This window comes from Trachemys scripta, chromosome 8 (genome assembly GCF_013100865.1).
Source record: "Trachemys scripta elegans isolate TJP31775 chromosome 8, CAS_Tse_1.0, whole genome shotgun sequence".
Lineage (NCBI taxonomy): Eukaryota > Metazoa > Chordata > Testudines > Emydidae > Trachemys > Trachemys scripta.
In genome coordinates, this window is record NC_048305.1 from 66,386,281 (window position 1) to 66,412,039 (window position 25,759).

Here is a 25,759-nt window from a genome sequence, read left to right on the forward strand (position 1 = left end):
GGAGAAAATTTTTATATTGTTATTGTCTCCTTTTGTTCACTTATATCACTTCAATGGGGATCATTTCTGGTGTACTCAGACTTTATTACTTAACTAACAAGACCAAGTGAAATGCTGAGAAAGGAACAAAACAAAATTGGCATTGATCTGGTGACTGAATTTAATCGAGAGAGGTAACTTTATCTTTGAAAGGAAGTTTTACATTCCAAAAGGGGTCGGGGGGGGGGGGGGGGGGGTAGGGGACAAAACCACTATCAAGAAACATGCTATCCCTGAATACTTGGTTGAAAGGTTTGATAATAGGCACTAAATGTCACTCATTACTAGGATGGACAACACCACTGAGCAAATCAGGTGCTCTGATTAGAACATGTTGTGTTATGATCTCTCAGTTCCCAGTGTTCAAGAACAAACTTCTCAAATGCACCATTATTCTTGATTTTCACAACAATCATTAGCTCTACCTAGAAGTATTGTAGCCTTTTTAAACTACAGCCAACTCAAAAGGGGTGTGGAAAGGGGAAAAGCTGCTTATCAATTTGACACATTGTAGCCTAGATTTGGTCCACATGTTTGCTTCTATTACTCTAGCTATTATACAGGAAGAGAAAAAATGAAATAGTCTCAAAGGTATCTGCTTTTATCCTTGTAGTGAATCACAGCTGAGTGTATTTCACAACGGAACACAGAAGTAAATATTATAATAAGTGTTCTGTAAACCAGTCACCAAGATATTCTTATAAATCTTTCAACATTAGTACAACTGGGGCCAGACTGTGGCTAGCCAAAGCTCCCAGAAACAGCCAATATCACTTGGGATGCAGTGGGCTTGTCTAGTGACTGGTGTAGAGGAGAAGATGGCCATGTCCTCACCCAATTTAGTAAGCCCATTGCCAGCATTGGACTGAGAGGGAAAGACCCTGGCCCCATTGAAGTCAATGGAACCAGGATGTCACCCAGAGTCCTTGCTTTCCCTGAGATCTCAAATTTTGCTCTGTACCTACGCAGGAGCATGAGGTTCTGGGAAAGATGCCTTGTATCCTTCCCTTTCCTTTGTACACCTGCAAAGGGCTAGGCTCAACCTGGCCTTAAGATTTCCGTACGAACTTATTAAGTGTAGGCTGCATGTCAACATAATTCTTAAGTGCCTCACATGGTGACTTATTTGTATATTTTAAAAAAGTGTTATGCCTCTAAACTTCTATGCATAGCACTAAAAATTATTTAAAATCAAGGAAAATTGGTTTTTGCTATATAAAATTTGCAACATGAATCATTATAGTCAATCTGCATTAATGTTATCTTAGGTCTGTAATCCCCCCGCTTACTCCAAGGGATTATAAACCTATACAAATTATCCCCTTAAATGTGTGTTTACCCAATAATTTTTGTAGCCTTTCAATTCTTTCGTAAGATAACAGATACCAAATACCTCTCCCAAAAATATTAAAGCTGGCAAACCAAAAATAAAAAAGCTAGGAAACATAGTGGTAAGGATGACACTGCACCCTTAATAAATCATCATGCATTAAAGTGAGGCTATATTATGAATGGAGGATAAAGTGCCCATTTTTAACACTGAATTTCCTAGCTTTTCTCAATAATTTTTTGTATTTATATATTATTCTTGAACTAGATTTTAACTCACTGTCTGGTTACTTCTTGTATGTTGCTCTATAATTTACTACAGTTAGATATAGTTTTGAATAAAAATACTCACGCGTTTATAATTTTCTTAAGTGTAGGTCTCATGTAAAGTCTTCTGGATTTACATTTGTTCCTGTGCAATTCAGTGTACCATATCTTCTTGTACCTCAAGTCCTTTACTTTCACACAACACTGTCCATGCTCATGATAAAATTACCAACACATTTCAACCTTCTGCAATATATTATTTTTCTTTTTAAAAATAAAAAAGACTGACATGCCCTCCTTGTCTCTCTTTCATTAAAAAAAATAGCCCATAATATTTACTTTTTCCTACATTCAGGAGTCTACTATATTTAATGCCTTAATTTTATACCCACTGTATCCCACTGGGTGAAAGTTTCCCTGAACTTGTAGCTGAAGGCTGAAGTTTATATTCACGTTTTGGAACTCCTTTCCGTTTCCAAGTAGATTCACCAGTTTCAAGCTGTTTTTCTTCAGTCTTGGTATTTTGCATACAAATGGTCTGAGATACCAATGAATTATGTCCTTGAACAAGTTCAAAACTTATAATGAGTGACTTGGCTAGAGAATCCAATTCAGAAGTGACCATAAAAGACGTGGTTGTTCTGCAAGTAGGACTGTTTGCTGAAGCAGAAGGCAAGCTAAATAAAGTGCAGTAATTATTAAAATGCCCAGCTAAGATGCAAATCTTTTCCGTATAGCTTCTGAGTTGAGTTGTATTTCTGTATGATCCTGTGGAGTACACAAGCAAAAAGAACCAATTCTACTACTTTGCTAAGCAGCATGTTACTTCCATGCACATCTTTGCTTTCATTTCTGTTAGAAACAATACTGTATTTTGAAAGTATGTTAGTAAATCTATAGTGAGACTATGACGTTAACATGAGGAATCAGTTGGTGAAAGAAGTCTCAAGACTTTGCCTATAGTCCCAGGCTGACACAATCACAAGGTATACCTACTATCCAAAAAAAGCTAGTTGGAGTTTTCTAGAACATGATCAGCAGTGAAATGGTTAAAATTTGACTTTTTTTTTAAATTAGGCTTCAGAATCAACAATGAATTGATATGAATGGAATAAAGATATTGCTTTAGTCTGTCTGTAGACTCAGCAGGATAGCATCCTATTGGTTCACTATTTGGAAAGTTCTTTCCTCAACTAATTTTTTTTCATACGAGTCTTTAAATTCTTCAAGAGCCACCAAACAAATGCTGATATAGTCAACCAGATCAACCTAGATTATCATGGGAACAAGGGTTTTAATTTGCTTATTTGTGCCTGGTCCCTGTAACTTATATAACAGAAAATTAAAGATAAGGAAGGCTGGATGCAAAGGAAAGTTACCTTAAGATAATCAGGTCACTTGAAACCAGGAAGTGGAAACACAGTAATTAACTATGTCAGAGGTTGTAAATGACTTAAAACTTGTAAATTCTCTTTCTTATTAATGGTGAAGTGATGGAAAAAATACTTTAAATTCTGTTAAAGGTGACTTGCTTCTTTATGCCTGAAAGTGTTTTTTCCAACAAAAAGGTTTTCTCTTGCTTGTCATCACCTTAGAAATTCAGCTCTAGTTTACCCTTTTCCTAAAAAATATATCGGTGACTGGAGAACTAGTACATTTAGGACATCCTCGTTATTAAAAGAAAAATGTTGTTCCCAAGAGTGGGAGGGAGGGATATTAATCAGACTGTTTAAAATATTGTTATTGTTAAAACTTATTTAACTTGAATGCCTAACAAACAGTGGAAAGAGAAGATTTCATTAAAGATTCAACACTGTTCCTTCAGGTAAGGGCTGAGAAAGACCGCAAACCACTTGCAGAAGACACGAGAAACAAGGAAGATACTGATAGCCACAGGAAATGGTTCCTTACTGTAACTGTGATTCAGACATGTATTCTACTTAAGTGTGTGCACACCCTGGTCACTGGAGCTGGAGTTTGCCTAGCAGCACCCATAAAGGGGAAGCGCTTATGCTTCATGGCCATAGCGCACCCCTCCCACCCCAGCTACATGAAGCAGCACTGTCCCGACCCTCCCTCAGTTCCTTTGCACCGAATGCCCAGAAACAAGATTCCAATGCAGTGGGGATGGAGGATGGGTTGAGGAATACAGGTCTGCATCACATCTCAAAGAACCAGTTATGGTAAGTAACTGTTTCTTCTTTGAGTAGATGCAGACATGCATTCTACTTAGGTGACTCACAAGCAGTACACCTCCCACTGCCCTGGAAGTAGGGCTCAGAGTCTACCTAAATAAGGACTGAAGGACCACCTTACCAAAGCCTGCATCCGCTCTGGAAGATGCGGTTGTGGCATAATGGTTCATGAACGTAACAACTACATAGCAGCCCTGAGTCCAATATGGAAACGTCACTGAGGAATGCTATGGGCATTGCTTGCACCTGCTGTGGGGGCATAAACTAAGCTATTTCATATGCAGTCCTGATACAGGATATTACCCATTTGGACGTCATCTGTGAAGATATTGTTTAACCCTTCATGTGATCTACATATGACGCAAACAAATGAGGCAAGGCACAAAAGGGTTTAGTCCTGTCCAGATAGAAGGCTAGACATTGCCTGACATCTAAGGTGTGTAGATGCTGCTTATCTATAGATGAATGAGGTTTAGGAAAGAATACTGGTAAATAGACCACCTGGTTCAAATGAAACTGAGAAACCACTTTAGACAAAGATTTTGGAAGTGGCTGTAAAATCACTGTCTTTGGAGAACTGTGTATAAGGAGGCTCTGCTCTCCGAGCCTGCGACTCTCTCACTCTCCGAGCCTGCAACTCTCTCACTCTCCATGTGGATGTTACTGCTACCAGGAATGCAGTTTTCTAACACAACAGCAAAAAGGGACACGATGCCAGAGGGTCAAATGGAGATCCCATTAGGGCTGCAAGGATTGAGTTAAGGTCCCACAGAGGAACTGGTTCCCAGGCCATAGGGATGTAGATGAAGGAGCCCTTTTAAGAATTTTGATACCATGGCATTGATCTTCTAATGCCAATAATTGCTACCAGATGAGCTTTCAATGAACTAAACACAAGCCCCAACAACTGAAGGTGCAGCAGGTACTCCAAAATGTCCTGGATAGAATCCAAGCAATCCTCAGGCTAGTGACCACAGTGAAATGGAAGTGATTTTCGGTGAATCGGCCATCCTGGTGGAGGGTTTTCTACAGTTGAGGACAACTTTTGAACACCCATCTAACACTGCTCTTCCTCCTCATTCCGCCATGCCACGTGATGCAGGGAGCCGAGTGCAGGATGCAAGGCACAGCCTTGGTTTTGAGTAAGTTGGGATGGAGAAGAAGCAGTAAGGGAGACTGAATAGACAGTGCAAGAAGGCCAGAGAAAAAATGGTTACCTACCTTTTGAAACTGTTGTTCTTCGAGACACGTTGCTCATGTCCATTCCAATTAGGTGTGTGCGTGCCACATGCACAATAACCAGAAGGTTTTTCCCCTAGTGGTACCTGTGGGGTTGGTTCAGGTGCCCCCTGGAGTTGCACTTCCATGGCACCATATATGGGGTCCTGCCGACCTGCTGCCTCTTCAGTTCCTTTTTGCTCCGACAGAGGGGTAGGTGAATGAGTCTTGGAATGTCAGTTACGAAAGGTAGGTAACTGTTTTTCTTCTTCAAGTGCTTGGTCATGTTGATTCCAATTAGGTGACTCCCAATCAGGAACTTGGAGGCGGTGTCAGAGCTCATCGGTTCACTGATTGAAGCATCGCTCTGCTGAAGGCTGCATTGTCCCTAGTCTACTGGGTAATGGCATAGTGAGAGGTAAAAGTGTGGATTGAGGACCATGTTGCAGCCCTACAGATTTCCTGGGTCAGAACCTGGGCCAGGAATGCTGCCGAAGATGCCTGCTTGGAAGGTCTGGCAGGCCAGACGGCTTGCCCTCAGCTCTCTGACATTGCTGTCAAGTGAGAGCTCTGCTTAGGACCAGAGGCCCTGAGTCCTGAACTCCCCGAGATGCACTGTCACATTTGTGACCAGGGAAAGTGATGGTTGAGGTCTGCAGAAGGGAATCCCCGCACACAGAACTTGCGGGTTGAGCCACCATAGGAGAGACTTGAGAACTGGCCCAGAAAGGGTGACTACCTTGTCTAGACTGTCCCGGTTTAGTCAATACCCCGATGGCTAGCCACACCTGAAGGGATTGGAGTCTCTGTCTGGCATGCTACACTACAGAAGTACAGGTGGCCATGTGACTGAGGAGCTTCAGGCAATTCCTTGCTGTGGTGGTAGGAAACTGAGGTCTTGTAAGATGTTGCACAGGGTCTGAAACCGTTATTCCAGTAGGAACGCTCTCACCTGTCTTGAATCCAACACTGCATCTATGAACTCTATCCTCTGTGTGGAGGACAGGGTTGACTTCTGCACATTCCATAGTAGGCCAAGCTCGTTGAAAGTTGATCTTATTGGGTTACATGCACCTCCACTTGTGTTGTGGAGTGGCCCTTGATCAGCCAGTCATTGAGGTATGGAAACATCTGCACCTGGCGCTTCCGCAAGAAAGTGGCGACGACTGCCATGCACGGGGGCAACACCCAAGTTGCTGCTGACAGACTGAAGGGGAGGACCGTGAACGGATAGTGATTCTGGTTCACCACAAATCCGAGAAACCTTCTGGGAGACAGGGTTAGGGATATATGAAAGTATGCGTCCTTCAAGTTGAGGGCTGCATACCAATCCCCCAGATCCAGAGAAGGGATAATGGAGGCCAAAGAAACCATGTGGAACTTCAGCTTCTTCATGAACTATAGCAGAAGCTATATCTGCTAAGGATCGCCTGGTGGTTTGAAATCTGAAGCTGATGCCTCCCGGTAGAATAGACTTGCCTCCCAAAAAGATCCCGTTTCTTCATGTCTCGGGCTTTAGGTGAGGGTCCTTGGTGCCCTTGACGTTTGCATTTGTTTGCTGCTGCTGCCACCACTAAGGAGTGCAGTGGTGGGTGTGAATAAAAATGTTCAAACTCTTTAGAGGGTACAAAGTACTTTCTCTCTGTCCTTTTCACTGTTGGGAGCAGGGAGGTGAGGGTCTGCCACAACATTTTGGTGGTATCCTGTATGGTCTTATGAGCGGCAGGGCAACTCGGGAGGGTCTCCAGAGGGCCAGGATGTCTACCATGTGGTCCAAGGACTCATACCCATCCTCAACTTGAAGCCTCAGGTTCTGGGCCACTCTCTTCAGGAGCTGTTGGTGGATCCTACCGTCCTTGAGTACAGGAGCCGTGGAGGTTCCAGACACTACTTTGTCTGGCGATGATGAGGCTCTAACCGGGACCGGCTCTTTCTCCTGGCCTACAGTGCCAAGGGGATCACGCGGTGCCAGATCTTCCAGTGTGCCATGGGGCGGCTAGTCCTGCACCGAGGGAAGTGGAGAAGATGCATGGGTTTCCGAAGCCACCGACACTGAACTCCTGGAATAGGACCCTTGGCTTTGATAGAATGGCCAGGGGGTCCAAAATGGCCAATGGGCTGGAGCCTGCCATTGAGTGAGCCACGGCATCGGGGGAAATTGCTGTCACTCCCTGTCCGACCTCGAGCATCTGCACTCTGATTTGTGCTGGCTCCACCCGGACACAAAAAGGACTCCACCTCTGATTGGAAGGACTCGCTCTGAGAGGACCACAGGGAAGCAGTGCCAGGACACTGGTATGGTTCCACTGCCAGTCTGCTGCCACAAGTACCAGGGGATCAGTGCTAAGGTGATGGTGACCAATATGGTTTGCCTCGGGATGGCACTGAAGGTCTCAGGGGTGCTGTTGCTTTTGAGCTCAGTCTCGCCTGGGTGTGGAAGGTGGTGCCGTGAAGGCAATGAGCTCTCTCGCTGCCTCAAAGGTCTCCGGCATGGAGGGCACCTCCAAAGCCTCTCCACGACTCTCCCGGGAGGGGAGTCCTGTGGAGCTGAACTCGACTGACCCCATGTTGGGACAGCAGTCAATGATGCTGGGCTAGGTGGTGCTGCATTAGGTGGTGTGGCCTGTCGGAGAATAACAGAGTTCTCACTTTTTGTTTGGGTACAGCAAGTCAGATACTTTATTTTCTCAAGCAATTGCGTAGAGGGAGAGAGCTAAACAGGTCTCTCCACAGGTAAACAATTACAGCAAGCATTTATACCTTTTGTTACAGACAATGAAAAGCAACAGCTGCATTTTGTTTATACATAGGTCATTCTGATATCTTGTTTTTCTCACTAATGTAGACTTTTAGTCTACATTCCATATTATCTACACATTACGAGGAATGTGTGAGGCAAGTGGGAAAGAACTTCTAGAAATCTTGCGTTATTAGGGTTAAGTTAGCCTGACTCTTGCTTACAAACTGTCATGCATTGCAATCCCCTTCCTGTCAGTTCTTTCTCTGCTTCCACAGGCCCAACGCGGGTCTCACTGCGCTTGAGTCTTTCTGTCCCGGTCTCGGCGTGGGTGAATGCCCCCTGTCCTGCTTCATCTTCTTGCAGAGCACTGGGGACAGGAAGTGGTGCCATGCACTACCATGTATGGAACCCCTTTGCAGGGATCCCTGCTGGTGCTGAGCGTCTCTATCCGAGTCCTTTCTTGGCGCCGAAGTCTCCCATGTTGATGCCGGGGCACTGCGCATCAATGTTGAGGTTCGGCCAAACTCTGCTCTGAGTGAGGATGGAGGGCGGCCTCCATCAGAAGGATTTATAACCATTGGTCTTTTTCTTTTTGAGTCCTGGGGCAGAATCCCCTACAGATCTTGCAAATGGTCCTTCTGATGCAATTCCCCCAGACACTTCAAGCAGGAAGTGTGAGGGTTACTCCTGGGCATAGGCTTGTTACAAGCTACGCAGGGTTTAAACCCCAGGGAACGGCGGTCGGGGAGGGTAGGGAAAAAAGGGGGTAACCGCCAGAACAATTCCTTACTGGAATTCTAACTATACTATGACTAGTATCGGGGGTAGCCGTGTTAGTCTGTATCCACAAAAGGAGTCCGGTGGCACCTTAAAGACTAACAGATTTATTTGGGCATAAGCTTTCGTGGGTAAAAAAAACCTCACTTCTTCAGAAGCATGGAGTGAAAGTTACAGATGCAGGCATTATATAATGACACATGAAGAGAAGGGAGTATCTCGCAAGTGGAGAACTAGTGTTATACTATGACTAAACTAACTAAAACTACTAATTTAACTATTTGCAGAGAACAATTGAGGACCACTAGGGAGAAAGCTTGCCGAACCAAGAGAAAATGAGTGTTCCGGCTAACCCTCATAGGAGGTAAGAAGGAACTGAAGTGGCGGCCAGTTGACAGGACCCTATATATGGCGCCATGGAGGTGTGACTCCAGGGGGTGCCTGAACCGACACAACGGGTACTGTTAGGGGAAAAACCTTCCACTTCTGTGCACGTGGCACGCACACACCTAATTGGAATCGACATGAGTAAGCACTCGAAGAAGAACCAGCATTGGTAGCATGCTGGGGCATTGAGAATGAGCCTGGCCTGATCTTGAGCAGACCTGAAGGATGACCAGGAGAAAAGCCTACAAGCGGGCCAATTGCCAGATGAGGTGGAAAGCATTGGAAGGGAGCTTGGACTGACACCCTCTAGAGAGCAGAACAGACGATGTTTCTTATTGTCCCGTGTAGCGAACTGGTCAATTATTGGAATGTCCCAAGCTATGAAGATAACCCAGGATGTGTTTTCAGGGACCAGTTGTGATTCAGGGAAAAATACCTGCTGAGATGGTCTGCAAGATAATTCTGAACCCCAAGCAAGTGAACAGCTATCGAAGCAATGTTCTCCTTGATGCAGAACAGTCACAGCCTGATTGCCTCTAGGCAGAGCAACCTGCATCGTGCTCTCCCTTGCTTGCAGCACATAGTAAAGACAATAGCATCGCGATGTAAATATGAACACTAAGTCTCTAATATAGTCTCACAAAGCGTGACATAAATTGTAGATGGCCTGAAGCTCCAGCAAGTTGCTATGGAGTGAGGCCTCCTGCTCCGACCATAGCCCCTACACTCTCAGGGACCCCCCAAGTGCACCACTCAACTCAGGAGGGAGGTCTTAGCAACAACCGATCCGGTTGGCAAGGACCAGACAAAGGGAACACCTTGGCAAATATTCTCTGGACACATCCACCACTGCAAGGAGTCTAGGACCATAAAGGAAGACTGACCAGTCTGTCTAGAGGTTGAAGATTAGGACAGTAAATCACTCTTAGCCACAATTGAAGGGGAGTGAAGGCACAGCCTTGCAAACTGGACCACTTGTGTGCAAGTGGAAATATGGCCCAAAAGCCTCAGACACATCTGAATCATCATGGAAGGCTGAGACTGCAGACTGAGGCAAAGATAGCAAACTGTCTGAAAACGGTCATCAGTAGAAATGCTTTCAACATCACAGAATCTAACAGGGCCCCAATGAACTTTGTTTTCTGAATGAGAACAAAGGTTGACTTCCAGATGTTTAGTATGAAACCCAGACAGTCGAGCAACCATAATGTGGTGCTGATGTGAGCAAGAACTTCCTCTCTGGATCTGCACCTCAGTAACAGTTGTTCACATATGGGAAGATGTGAATTCCCTTCTTCCTGAAATATGCTGTAACAATGACCATGCACTAGGTAAAAACCTGGCGTACAGAAGAGAGCTCAAATGAAAGCACTGTGTAGTGACAATGGCCTTCTACCACGATAAATTGAAGGAACTTTCTGTGGTTGGCAAAACTGCCACATGAAAGTAGGCATCTTGAAGGTCCAGAGCAGCACACCAGTCATTCTGAGACTACACAGGGAGAATAATCAATAAGAGTGACATTCAGAACCTCATATACCTGATATATTTGTTGAGGCCATAAAGGTCAAGATTGGGTCTTACCTCTCCCTTGAATTTGGGTACCAGAAAGTACCAGGAGTAGAAGCCATGACGCTGGTGTTCCGGCTGAACCTCTTCCACCACTCCCAAAGCCAGTAGAGAGCAGACCTGCTCAAGGAGCACTATCTTGCGAGGGGGACCCTGAAGAGGGACGGGGAGGGTGGGTGAGGTGGAAGTGTGGAAAGGAACTGGATGGCATAACCTGATCTGAGTGTGCTTAGGACTCAGCTGTCAGTGGTGATTGAGCCCCAGGACCGGCTGTAGGCACCAGCAAACCAAGCATGTGCTTGGGGCAGCACAATTCCAGGGGCGACATTCCAGGAGTGGGTTTTTTTGTTTTGTTTTTTTGTTTTTTTTTGGCTTGGGACAGCAAAAGACCTAGAGCTGGCTCTGTCAAGCCCCAAGCATTGTGAAAGCAGGCCAGCCTGTATGAGGAGGTAGGGGCAACAACAGGAACAGAGCTCTGCACCAAGGAGATAAAATGGGTACTTGGAGAGCACTGGCAGGAGGGCATGTGGACTGGCTGAACCCCAAGCCTGACTGCTTTCTCCTGTCCCTCTTTCTGGGGTAGTGCTGGTACCTCAAAGGAGGGAAAGCCTGGCCAAATGTACGCCATGGACGATACTGCTGCTGCTACCACTGGCATGGCCAGCCCCAAGGACTGCAGTGTACTGAAGGGAAGGATGAGCTGGGCAGCACAGAATTGTCCGGAGATGAAGATGAGGCCCTGGATGGGACAACTCTGGAGGGTCCACAGGGAGAAGGACCGCCAATGCCTGGGCCTGTGGCGGATCAACGGTCACCACCACAGACCTGGCCAGCAATCTCACCTTTAATCAAGGCAAAGAGCAGGACCTCCACAACTGAGGGGCATCCCACAGATTCCATGGAGGCCACTGACATGGATAAGGCATTGGTGGCCAGTAGACGCTGGGCCATATGCCTCCGTCCCAACCACAGGACGTACGCCAATCTTGGTACCCATAACGGTCCATCAACGACCCCCAATGCTGGTCAGGTGATGGAGAGCAGGAGGATAACAATCCCAACTCAGATGCAGAGGAGCCTTGAGATCAAGGCGGAGTGAGACCAGAGGGCGCAAGTATCTGGTCTGATTTGTTCATTGCCCAGAATGAGGCAGAGAGTGGCAGTGCCAACAGAAGTGGTGCCATCAATACCAAGCATGCCAGTGCTGGAAGCAAGCAGCAGTACTGAGTGTCTGACAGTACTGATGTTGAGGGCAGATCTGCTACAACATCACCGGCTCTTTCACCTGCACGTCCACCAATGTTTTATATGCCATCATATGCCAGCAATGCCCCTCTGCTATGTACGTTGGCCAAACTGGACAGTCACTACGCAAGAGGATAAATGGACACAAGTCAGATATCAGGAATGGCAATATACAAAAACCTGTAGGAGAACACTTCAACCTCCCTGGCCACACAATAGCAGATGTAAAGGTTGCCATCTTACAGCAAAAAAACTTCAGGACCAGACTCCAAAGAGAAACTGCTGAGCTCCAGTTCATTTGCAAATTTGACACCATCAGATCAGGATTAAACAAAGACTGTGAATGGCTATCCAACTACAGAAACAGTTTCTCCTCCCTTGGTGTTCACACCTCAACTGCTAGCAGAGCACCTCACCCTCCCTGATTGAACTAACCTCGTTATCTCCACACTGATTTATACCTGCCTCCAGAGATTTCCATTACTTGCATCTGAAGAAGTGAGGTTCTTACCCACGAAAGCTTATGCTCCCAGTACTTCTGTTAGTCTCAAAGGTGCCACAGGACCCTCTGTTGCTTTTTACAGATTCAGACTAACACGGCTACCCCTCTGATACTGTGAAAGGTGAACATTGGGGTGCAGTGCAGACAGACCAGAGGGTTCAGTGGCTCATTCAATCAACAGAGCTATAGATGACAGTTCTGGCAAAGTCCTGGACCAAAGGAGAGATCGGAACCAAAAGATGGAGGAAATCGGTAACTGCCTGGTACACTGCCAACATGGAAACAGTCAGTACTGGCATCTGCCTCTTTGGTACTGTACTCAATGGATGCCCAGAGGCCAGAACCGGAGTCAACAGTACATGGCTTCCAACCTTCCTGTTTGGTACCGGGGAAGGATTAGAGGTATCTGCTCCATCCCATGCACCAGCAACAACTCCATGTCGGGCCACACTTTTCCTGGGGGAAGCAGAAGAGTCATCCGGAGACCTGGAGTGGTTTCGATTGGTCTTAGGCAAACTTTTCCTCAGGGCAGTCAACAGGGAATGGCTCATCTGTGTCTCTGAAGAAGAGCCTGCCCTGAAATGTGAAGCAGCAGCACTCTTGGAACCTGAAGGTGATCTCCGACCCAATGAAGACCTCGATACTGAAGCAGACATATGGCCTGTTTGAGCAGGTGCTGCTTCAGACGAAAGTCATGACCCACTTGAGTGCATTTCTTAAACGATCTGCAAGTCATGCAATGCCAAGGCAGAGGAAGAAACACAGGTGGGGATCACCCCCCACAGGAAGGATAATGTTTAAACCCCAGGGAGGACAACACCGAGGGGAAAAACTACTACAATGAACACTACTCTAACACTAATGGTACTACTAACTATATTCAAGGGGAAAAACAAAACTAGTTGAGAGGTTGTGAAGTTAAGATCACACAGAGTTATGACTCCAGGTAGAGGCGGGAAGACGGAACAGTGGGATGGTCGGGGCAGCATTGCCTCATGTAGCCAGGGGAGCGGCTATGGCCACGAGGCACAAACGCCAACCCTCTATGGATGCTGCTAGGCAAAATTTCTCCAGCTCTGGTGCGTTGGGCACGCACACACCTAAGTGGAATACATGTCTACATCTACTCGAAGAACCACCTAAAAAAACCAAGCAGATTAAAAATAACCACCACTCTTTCTGTCCTCCAACATACACCAAATAAAGAAGCAAATAAGAGCACAAACCTCTCACTTCACAGGTCTCCTTTAGTGCAAAATTTTCTGGTACAACACACACAGCAGCTCAGACACATACCTTGCAATGAAGTAGTAATGATCTGACAGACTTTATCTATGCACTGCTCTAATTCCAAGTATTCAGAAGCAAGATTAGTTGCCTTCTTTAGTCCCTGGTGGGCAGATTCTTCTTTTGTTAATTGAGTTCCCATTTCTCTCTGTATTAATAAAGAGCAATTTATTTGAAAGCTATAAGATACATCTGTAATGCTTAGTGGTTAGCATTCTGATAGCAAATGTGGTCATGGGTTCAAATTTCACATCAGCGTTCATAGTTTTGCACTTCACTGTTGCAATGTATTATGGGAATGTTGGGTTGTTGAAGAAGTTTCAAAATACAATTTTGGCAAGAGTTGCAATTTCTGCCAGTCTTAAAATCACCAGCTGGAACTGTAAGATCCTAGAACATTTTTTGACATTCAAGGGATAGATAACTCCGATAACTTGGTCAATATTCCATTCTTGATTCAAAGTAAATCATGGTGCTAATAGTCAAGGTTGTAAGCTATTGCCTACACAGTGAATGTACTACTAGTATCTAACACAATACTTTGAAATAAATAAAAATGTGTTTGACAAGTTAAATTGTATGTAAATCAATGATTTCAGATAGACCAAATAGAAAATAAAAGGAATATCATCTTTAATTTATAATTGACAGTGTTTTGTCAGTCTCTGAATCACTTGTATTTCTGTTGTATGATTTCAGAGATGAGACGACCAGAACAAGCAGATGCATTCATTGGGCTATCCAGAGTGCAATAGGGGGAGGGGGTGATTTTCAAAGGCACATACACTAGTTAGGCGCCTATCTGCCCTTCGAAAGTCTCCTCAGGTGTTTTCCTTGAGTCATTACAGTCAATTTATAACTCAAAAACCATCTATGAGCAATTCAAGTTATTCCATCTAATGTATATTATCTTTCATTTGTCAACACTGAATTTCAATCCACAACACAATACTCAAACAGTGAAAACTAAGTCCCTCTGGAGATGCTCATTCATTTCTAGTCGGAAATAGCCTCAAAAATTCTGCCAACAACAAATTCCGCCACCTCTACATCATCCATTTTATCAGATTATTAACAGGCAACCCAAGAACCGTAGGTCACCTCACTTAATTTTGCCATTTTGAAAAGTGACAATTTATTCCTAGTTTTCTTTTGTCATTGAACCAGCTTCTAAGCCATGATAATACTTTATTTCTGACCACACACCCACCTAGTTTCTTCTTAGGGACCTTGTCAAGGCTTTTAAAAAGTCTGAATAAATTATATCTTGTTCCTCACCATTTTGTTGACACACACAAAGAATTCAAGTAGCATGGAGGGTTACTTTAAAAATTGTAAAGCAGAAGAATGAACCAAATTCTGTTCTAATAAAACACAAAAATTATATTTATACAGCCATAAGATAGTTAAGATAATTAAGTAAAGAAATGCAAAATGTAAAGTTCTTACAGCAAGATTAACTTGTTCAACAATGCATACAGGTAGTAATTTTTATTCCTCTTTCTTGTTAAACTTTTAAACAAGAAACCCTTTGAAGTTAACATTTAAACAATGTAATTTTGTGAATGGGTTCCCTTACCTTTTTGCAGTCAGATATAGTATTTTCAAGGGATCTGGCGAAAGACACTGCATTATTCTTTATTTGATTTTGAACCTATAAAAAGGGAATTTTAATTATTATTTTGCATGCATTATTCAAAGCATTGAGAAAAAAAATGTGTAAACCTATATCCCAGAGACAGGACAATGAGCACATGTGATTATGGAGGAAAGTGTTCAGAAGAGAATTACAACACAAGCAATGGTCGGAGAGTGAATTTTCTATCATAATTCTCAACCCATTCCATAAAAAAGTTAACACTGTATAGTGTTCATATTGCATATGCAAAAATTTGAATAAGTCTACAGTAGACTTTATTCTAGGAGCAAGTGAGCAGACACTATTCTTTAAACTTTTTCTAAAGGAAGTGACCACTTTAATTGTATCACCATCATCATAACTCTCAGTGGTAGGATTTTGGCAGTGCCATTTGGCTTCTCTCTGATGCTTCATGTTATATGCACTGCCCTCCAGTGAAACTAAGACCTTTATGGTTCCATAGGTCTCTGCTACAAGCAAAGACAATAGCATTTAGCAGGTTGGCTGTTCAATCCCCACCCTGGGCAAAAAACTAAAAATTCAAATTTAATTTGCTGTGAATAGGGAGATTTGAGTTCCCTGGGAACAGGGCCAGTTGTGGGAGGTCCAGTGTAACACTGGGTTGTGGAGAGGGAGGCAGGCAGAATGAATCTTTCTCTCTGGGAGCGTGGCTTGTTGTGAGGGAAAACACAGGCATGATTGCACCAATTAGTGTAAAAATAGATTCAATTATTGTAAGTATTTGAATATTTTGTGCAAACGGTTTGTTTTCAAGCCCCAGTTATGCCATGGGCTAAACAATTTCACTTTCCAATTCCTTATCGATATAGCCGTGCTCCCTCAACAAAAGCTACCACAGAAGTTTTCAAAATGCATCCCTAACTCCAGGTGTGGTCTGCTGTATAGCACTCATTACAGCCCTGGACCCATGGCCACTGACTCCCTATGGCAGGGGTGTGCAAACTTTTTGGTCCAAGGGCCAAACCTGGGTATGGAAACTGTATGGTGGGCCACGAATGCTCACAAATGAAATGGTCACGAATGAAATTGGGGGCTGGAGTGTGGGAGGGGGTGAGGGCTCCCGCTGGGGGTGCAGGTTCTAGGGTGGGGCCAGAAATGGGGAGTTTAAGGTACAGGAGGGAGCTCCGGGCTGGGGCAGAGGGTTAGAGTGTGTGTGGGGGTGGGGGCCCGGCTGGGGGTGCAAGCTCTGGGGTGGGGCTGGGAATGAGGGGTTGGGGGTGCAGGAGGGTGCTCTGTGCTGGGACCAAGGGGTTCAGAGGGCAGGAGGCGGGGATCAGGGCTGGTGCAGGGGGTTGGGGCATAGGAGGGGGTCAGGGGTCCAGGTGGCACTTACTTCAAGCAGCTCCTGGAAGCAGCGGCATGTCCCCCTCCGGCTCCTAGGCAGAGGCTCAGCCAGGCGCCTCTGCACGCTGCCTGGTCCTCAGGCGCCACCCCTGCAGTGCCCATTGGCCGCATTTCCTAGCCAATGGGAGCTGCAGGAGCGGCGCTTGGGGCAGGGGCAGCGTGCAGAACCCCCTGGCTGCCCCTATATCTAGGAGGCAGGGGGGCAAGCCCCTAATCCTGCACCCCGGCTGGAGCGGGGCAAGCCCTGAGCCCCAGACCCTGCTCCCTGGCGGGAGCTTGAGGGCCGGATTAAAACATCTGAAGGGCCGGATGTGGCCCCCAAGTTGTAGTTTGCCCACCCCTGCCCTATGGCATAACAGAGGCTTGGCCCCCACTTCATTCCCTCTTGTGCCTTGAGTGTGCCATCTGCACTCAGAAAGAGGATGTAAAGCTAGGAAGAGGATTATGGATGAGTGAAATTTTGAGGAGGAGAAGGGCAGGGTAAAGAATGTAGAGCACATGAAGACAAAGGGATTGGTTACAGGAAAGTAGTGAAAAAAGAGGAAAGAATAAGGGGAGAGAATGTTGTTGATGAGATGTTGGGAGTTGGTCCTAGGTGAACGAGGGTGTGTTTCTTGACTTCTCAACCTTAGTCTTCATTTTTGATTTCTCCTTCACTGGGAATAGCTCCAATGGCTACTTTTACCATTCCTCTCACATTTCTCAAGCAACAACGATGAAACTGAAAAGACACTGGTCCAGTTTCACTGCTGCTCAGAGAGTTAAGGACAGCAACAGTGGAAATAATAAGAGCCAAGAGCTTTCTCTTGTGGCTCAAGAAGCCATTGAGCACTGCTCTGGGTCACATTTGGAAGGTTTACTGCATGGGCATAAGGAATAGTTCATTTTGTTTAAAATGGAAACTTAAGTTTTGCAGAATTGTATGCTCTAGATGTCCCCCACTTGCCAAGGAAGTTCTCTTACTTTCCACTAGCAAGTAGGTTATTCAAGCTCTGTCGTACTCTGGAAAGACCCATACAAAGTAAATAGAAGACAAGAGAGCTTCAAACACAAGTGAAGAGTAGGATTTGCCTTGCACACTATCTGTCCAAGATACAAGTTTTTATTCACAGAAGGTGAAAAGAGGTGGAACAAGAATGCATGTGTACCCGAAGCTGAAAAGAGATATGTACACTATGTGCAGCCTAATACTTTTTTTTAAAAGAACTTTTCATCCTTTTAAAACATTACTTGTAAGGCTGCCAGACTCACTGTCAACATGAATTACCCACTGTGTAAGAGGTATCTTTCCCAGGACTACTGTAACTTGCATTCCTGAATTTTCAAACTCTTTTCTGAGTACATATTTCATGGAAAAAATTTAGCTGCAGAGTATAGTCTTTGTTTCTATCTTCCTTTTTATGTAACTCTCCCTACCATGTATCTCCTTATTAGAGTTACCTAACAAATATATATATATAAAATAGGGGAATACCAAGACTGTGCACCTTATTTTAAAGCAACTTGTTAGGTGGGCTCTCTTCAATTTGCTTTAAAAAAGAATCTCTGCATGCAAGAAGGGCTTGAACTATTTTAACTGAAGTGACAAAATACTGTTTCTACCATTTCCCAGACAACCGTGTCTATCATAAATTAAAATTGTCAGGCTATGATTTTCCGCTACAAATCTTAACCAAAAAGCCTGCATTTAAAAAAAAAATTATATATATATATATATATATATATATATATATATACATACACACACATACACACACACACACACACAAACCCCAACTTTTTAACATTGCTCTGAAAAAAAGTGTGTGAATACTGTTACGTATGCTTTCGTGCAAAACTTTTAATGCCTAATGTATAATTAAAATATCAGTTGCCACCAGAAAAAAAAATACTACCTTTATTGCTCTAAGTGAATATGAATATTCCCTCTTATATTATAAAGAATAATTAAATTCAGAGGTCTTCTGTAAAGTTAAACAGAACACTGGTGTCACTTCTTTTTACATTACAGTGTGTCTGGGGAGGTGGCAGAGTCAACTCATTAAAATGTCAAATATATTTGCTGTATTTATCCTATAACTTAATAAAGCAGCTGCTAAAATGGAAATACCAATGCTGCTTAGCAACCCAGAAAACTTTTGAAGGTTATTCCTGATTCCAGTTGCTACCATGAAAATGAACAACATTTCTACCATTCATGCTGTTAGATGCTTGCTTGGAATAAGTCACTATCCTTTTAGAGGCCCCAATTCAGCATAGTGCTTAAGTGCATGCCTAACTTTAAACATGTGAGTAGTCTGGGACTATACTAAACTTACTCAGTTTTAGGTACAAGCTTAAATAACATGCTGAAAGGAGCTAAACTTATAACACCAGAATGTAGGAAATACTGTCATGTTAACCTTCTAAAGATGCCTAGAGACAGAATTTTGTAACACTAACAGCAAGTGCGGTAATAGCAGATATGTGCTTGCTATTAGTATTATGAAATGTAGTCAATTTCAAAAAAGAAGTTAAAAATAGTTTCCCTATTGAATGTCCCTGCCAATTTTTGAAGTCTTGTGATATTTTCCCTTCTCCTTCCACTAAGTTTCTCCCTCCCTTCTTGGTGTGTGAAAGACCCCACAAACAACAAGGGAAGCTGAGTGGATACTCAGGGGATACAGTAAGACTACAGACAAATAGCACTGTCAAATGCGCAAAGTAAACACTGAAAATACACTGAATACTTCAGTGGAATCCATGTGAGCAAAAGGGACCAACTGTGGAGAACTGATTGAAGGATTACGTCAATATTTTTTCCCCTCCGTTGTGTCAAGTTAACAGTAATTTTAAGTTTTGTTCATAATAATAGTAGGCAAAACATTTTCAGACAAGATTTTAAGTTGATATTGTATCTTTAAAGGGTCCAATTATAGTAACAAAGATACACCTTGCAGAGATTTTATCTATAATAAATACAGATGCATATACAGTCTACACTATTATTGTATGAACGCCAGGATTTCACAAATCAAGGTATAAGTTTCCAACCCATATGTGTTATATCTGCTAATACTTTTATGCTGTCACTAAAAACTGTGACCTTCAAGCCACAAACTTTCTCTCTCACCTCATTTTGTGGATACTGTTTCAAAAGTTCTTTTTGCATCTCTCTTGTTTTTTTCTGTACAGAATCCATGAGACTCTTGAGTCCTGAGCCTACTCCATCATAAATGGCAAGTATAAAATCTTCCTAAAAATATTCAAAATATTTAATATTCAATAAATGGTTTAAAAAACGGACATTTGCATCAATGTATTTGTAACATTTTGTTATATTAGGCAAATTGACCAACACAGACAGACCAACTCTTATGCCCAACTTAGACCTAATGTTGTCAATAGGGTTCTGATAATGCTTTTCCTTTGAGAAATCTGCATCTTCAGCTCTTATTCAGATTTCTGAGAATTCTTTTTTGAACAGACTTTTACAATGAGAATATTAGTGGCAAAAAACACACACAAAACAAATTATTTTAATTTCAAACTCTGCATACAGGCTGTCAGCACAGGATTTTTTTTTTTTTTTAAACTTAGATCTATTGACCTGTTTTATCCTTCCCATGGTAAAACAATTTTTAATATCCAGGACTCAGTGTGAACACATAAAAGCTGCTATATCACTGCATTGAGGCCTGGTCTATGCACACATTTTGTATTAGTACATCTATTTTCATTAGAGGTAAGATTTTTACCACTATAGTTATAATTATCCACATTAGGGTTGTATCAATATAAAGGTGCCTTATACTGGGACAGTTTATTCCTCGTCCCATATGGCAATAAGTTATACAAATATAAAGATGCCTTATATCAGTATAATTTCAGCCACACTAGGGAGGTTGTTCCATTTTAACTATATCAGTACACTTAAATGATTTAGGGTTATAAACAGGGTTTAAGTCATTAACTTTAAAAAATGCTCTGTTGCATTCCAAAGGTGCTATGTAAGACCAAATTTTATGCTATAGATATTACATTTATGTGACAATACACTGTGTTAGTGTACTAAATGTGCAACTATGAAAATCTGAGTGTAGACATTTAAATTATTTTAAATCTTGCCTTCACACTACTACTGTGAAGAATATACTTTCTATAGTATTCAGAAGCGACCTTTATTTTGATCCAGTGGAGTAGTCACAGTCCATAAAAAATTCTGATATTAATCTTGAAAGGTGTTGTATCCAACAAAATTTTGTTTTTTACCTGTGAGATGGTTGCATCTTCTTTGATCTCTTCAGAAAGGTGTAGGTCAGATCCTATAAGTGCTGTCAAGTGTCCTACATGTTTTCCTGCTTGTTTCACTATTTGGATTATTTTGTTGTGTGCTTCTGTTACCATTGAGGATATATCTGAACAACAACCCTGAGAAATGAAAATAATAATTTAGTTAGAAAACTTCTGCAATAAAAGTGTCAATGTTTTATATGTGCAATTGAAAACAGTGTTTAAACTATCCTGAAGCATTAACAATATCATATCCTTATATTACTACTAAGTGGCTCAGTCATTGTCTCAAATAAAAATGGAATGAACCTCGCGACCACATACAGAAAAGTTATTACAATTACACTGCAGGATTAAAAATCATGACTGCAAATACATGTTAGAATAGAATAGAAGAAATAATAAATGGGTTTAAAAAACCCATAATCCATAACTTTATATAGAATGGCACTGAACAGACAATGACAAGTCTATCAAATTAAAAAATAGCTAAACAGACAATCATTTAAAAGAAAAGAATAATAAGCGAGCATACTTGTGGAAAGTGCTGTATACTTATTCATCCAGCAAAGCATTCATGGAGAAGATGATTAATTTAAAACTGGCTGTAGGCATCTTTATCATATCTTTTACCAAGTCACCTTGTGATTATATGCATTGTGTGCCAGATTGTTGTTACAAAGTCTATGGCCAATAATATAATAAGAGTATATACATTACACAGCTCTATATATAGTTTTAATTATTTTTCTTTCAATTATTTATATGAAAATATAGTGGATATAATTTACCTGCAACAGTAATTGTAAATAACCTCCCAAGTTTTTTACACCCTGTCTCAATTCATCAATTTTTAGGGAATCAGTGCACTTTTGGAAACTATTAAGCCAATGCTCAGTTAGAACCACAAGTTGTTCAAAAGCAGAGGTAATTCTGATGCTGCAGGACTGAGTAGCACGATCAAGAAAGAAAACTACAAAAAAAAAAAAAAAAAGAAGATTAATCAGAATCTCAGGTCTGCAAATGAAAGCAAGAACATTTATACTTATGTGTAAGACATGACAAAATATCAGTGTAGAATATTTTGTTTATGTTAGTAAGAATTAAGCTTACAATTATCTTGACTTTCTTCATCTTGTTGTTCATAGGCATTTGAAATGCCAGTTACTCCAGTATAAATAGTAAGCAAATTAGTTAGGAGACTATCTGCTATATTCATTTCTTCTTCATGATTCTGTCCTAGTAAATCCAAAGCTGAACCAATTAATTCTTTGCAAATTCCAGGTAGAAATGATTCAGAAGAACTTGAACATATGCTGCTGGATTTATTGACTGAACCTGTATTAATAGAAGAACAACATGAATTAAAAGTTCCTTACAAAAGTAGTGGGTTTGTTAGACAAATGTATCCTCTTATGATAGTTTCATGTTGGTTCCTTCTCTCTACTATCTAACCTGAAGGATGAAAATAATTATGAAAAATAAATTAGACATACTTCTGTTGAGAAAATTTAATCCCATAAAAGTTTCTATTAAACGAAAAAAGCATGGAAAGAAAATAAGCGTATTTTAAAGTGAAATAGATAGTAATATACGCTATCACAAACCTATTCTTATAGCTACTTATCAGTAGCTATGATAAAAGAAAAGCACAGCTGATCTAAAATGAGTGAATACATACAAGTATAAATACTTGGGAGACTCAGGTAACTTATATCTGAAAAACATATGTTTTACAATTTTAATGTCTGAAATTTGTAACCAACAAACCAGAGACAATGTCAGAGAAGTTGAGTAACTAGCAACATCTCAAGCAAAGACTCACTCAGTGACTGTACTGGAATTAATAGTCTCTGGTACAGCCAACACTAGGCGCTAGGTGACAGCATCATCCTAGTTAACCTTCAATGGCTAAGTGTAGCGAGTTTCCAGCCAAAACTCTCAGCATGATAGGCAGGAGCCTTGCTCACGAGGGTTTTACCCTCAAGAAGGATGAGACAAAGATTTAGGCAAAGAAATGCTGTAAGGTCTACAGGCGGGCACAGGAACACCCACTACAAATATGAATATTTTACTTGTAAAATGTCAGGCTTCTCATTTTCTTTACAATCAATTATCAAATTATTACACAGGCATAAATTACTATTAATAATAATAAGCTATACGTTTCCAGCTTCTCAGTATGAAATAAAAGGTAATCTGCCATACAAAAAAAAGAGCACCTGATAAGTGCGATGTGTGTAGAGTCTGGATTGGCTGCAATTTTATATCAGACAAACATCCAGAAATTCTCCTGTTCCTCATGAAACTTCTGCTCCTAGAATATGAGGGCATGGAGGGGAAACACAAGAGAGACAGGTCTTTATTTAGATTTATTCCAGAAGGTCAGTGAAAAATTGCAGACATTTGCCCTCAGAAAGATCAGTGAGAATCCCATTTATCTTTCAGTGACCGGATCAAAACAGCACAGACTATAAGGTGTACCAGTCATCACTGTCCCCTTACATATGAGCCAGGAAATAAAGATCAGGGTTGATCCTCAGTTAATGTAAAGTGTCATACTGCCATTTGAGTCAATGGAATTATGACAATTTAACTGAGCTGACTATCTGCCCCTACTCTCCAACTAGAACTCCTGTGTGACTCACTCTTATTACACTGGACCCTCTTCAATTTGATTATATAAGCAGGAATGATGATCAATTAAAATAACAGAATTTACCTCCTCAAGAGCCTGCTTTCTCCAAGTTCAGTTCCTTCCAATATGAATGAACAGTGCATTAGCCCAGTGGATCTCCACCAGGTTTCAGGGTGTCCGTCAAGCAGGACCAGTGTTGGACTCACTGGGGCCCAGGGCAGAAAGCCTAAGCCCTGCTGTGCAGGGCTGAATCCCAGGGCCATGGGCCCCACCACACAGGGCTGAAGCAGAAGTCTGAGCAACTTAGCTTCACAAGGCTCCCTGTCGTGTGGACCCCCGGATAATTGCCCTGCTTGCTACTCCTTAATGCTGGCCCTGGCTTTTATATGCAGAAAATAAGTTCTTGTGGCACAGGTGGGCCATGGAGTTTTTAAAATCACATGTTGGGGGGGGGGGCCTCAGAAAGAAAAAGGTTGAGAACCCCTGCATTACCCTACACACCACCCTATCTACAAGTCTCACCCTCAATCCTAGAATTCTAGGAGAGGGTGGCTATCTTGACTCAGCCACAGAAAATGGGAATAGAACTTCTCTTTATGTGCCTGCAGAGCACAGACCTTGTGTTCTGAACATAGTACCTCAGCAGGCATCCAGGGAAGAGGCTAGACTAACCATGGAGATCTTGTCTTCTCTAAAAAAATAAATAAATAAATAAAATGTTTTCCTTAAAAACCATATATTAGCTAACACATGGTATCTACCATGTGGCAAAATCCTAGCGCCAATTTTCACATCCATTTGCTGGGCAAGATAAACCTTAGACTACCTGCTAGCTAACACGCAGTAAAAAACCTCCAACCTTCTTACCTACAGTTGGCATACCCTGAAAAGATTTAGGACCATAGGGGCATGGACACAAATGGAATGCCATGTTCTTCTACTTATCCCTCTACCACATGGCTCCCTAAGGGAGGGCAACTCTAAGCACCATGCTCATTTGGTCAGAGTCCCTGCTGACTAAGTAAACACTCCCCCCATCATAAACATTCTGCTTAGCAATGTAGGTGGCTCCAGATGCGTCAGACTTCTTGATAGCAGGTGTCCTTACATTCATATAAACAGCAGTATGCCCCCCCTTAGCTACGTGAGGTTCCTGGTGCTATCCAGACAGATCAAATATACTAACACCATAGTGTTATCAGAGTTTATGAGGAAACACCTGCATACCTTGGAGGCGGTCATCTTAGCTGACCTTAGATTGGGGCAAATTCAATTAAGTCAACTTGAGATATAGACAGTACCTGAAAATCTCAACTTAAGGGGATTTGCAACAGAACGAAGCCCAGTAGCTATACCTGGATGAATTGTCGTCAGACTCCGAGCTCTTCCTCTGTAGAAGCTGCTGACTGAGCTGGACTGATCTCTCTTGTTTGAGCAGAAACTAGACTAAGTGAGGCTCAATTTTAATAACTTATAAGGCCCCCATTACTTTACTATCTGAGCATCTAACAGTCTTTAATGTATTTATCCTCTCAACACTTCTGTGAGGTAGGGTAGTACTATTATCCATATTTTACAGATGGGGAACTGAGGCACAGAGACTGTGACCTGCCCAAGGTCACACAAGAGGTCTGTGGCAGAGCAGGGACTTCAACCCAGGTCTCCCCAGTACTAGGCTAGTGTCCTAATCCTTGGACTATCCTTCCTTTCTAAAGCTTGGAGAAAACAAAGGACTGCTTCTTCCTCCCTGGTTCATAGGGCTTAGCAACATGAAATCTGGGCCTGCCCCTTTAGAGAAGAGGCTGATTTTTGGACCCTGTCAGAAGAAAATAACTTCAGTCAGCCACCCACCTTCCTTTTTAAGGGAATAAGTGACAATAACTTTGCTTTTCTCTGTGTCTATTTGCTCGTTTAACAAACTTAACACTCCATGTCAGGGGTGGCATCAAAGGACACAGAATGCTTTTTCAAAAACAGAAACTGCTAATTACCCAAATCCGCATATTTTTTAATGAATTCTTACTCGCTCTCCATGCCATGAGGTTCAGTATTTTCTTTCCCCCCTGCTATAATCAGCAACATCACAAACTCCTACATAGCATATTGAATTCAATTTCCTTCACCATTAGTGATGTCACCAAGTGTTACAGAAAAAAAACAGAACCTTGAACTCAGGTGTTGACAATTCAAAATCTTTTTCTTTCAATTCACTTTTATACAGGATATTGTTTAAAATAGGCAGATTAAATACACAACTGAGACTCTGACATTGCACAGGAATAGCATTCAA

The 25,759-nt window shown here is 42.4% G+C and overlaps 1 protein-coding gene across 1 annotated transcript in view; it reads right to left on the reverse strand.

Moving 5' to 3' along the window:
• Nucleotides 1–223: 223 nt before the first annotated feature.
• Nucleotides 224–25,759, reverse strand: part of KIF14 (kinesin family member 14) — a 90,750-nt gene continuing 65,214 nt past the window's right edge. Inside the window, exons 22-29 of the mRNA XM_034780050.1 lie at nucleotides 23,054–23,148; nucleotides 21,945–22,169; nucleotides 21,623–21,804; nucleotides 20,811–20,969; nucleotides 19,672–19,794; nucleotides 15,135–15,209; nucleotides 13,565–13,703; nucleotides 224–2,403 (exon numbers count right to left, since the gene is read on the reverse strand). Coding sequence (XP_034635941.1) covers nucleotides 2,018–2,403; nucleotides 13,565–13,703; nucleotides 15,135–15,209; nucleotides 19,672–19,794; nucleotides 20,811–20,969; nucleotides 21,623–21,804; nucleotides 21,945–22,169; nucleotides 23,054–23,148 — 1,384 coding nt within the window. The 3' untranslated portion in view covers nucleotides 224–2,017. The remainder of the gene's footprint in view (nucleotides 2,404–13,564; nucleotides 13,704–15,134; nucleotides 15,210–19,671; nucleotides 19,795–20,810; nucleotides 20,970–21,622; nucleotides 21,805–21,944; nucleotides 22,170–23,053; nucleotides 23,149–25,759) is intronic.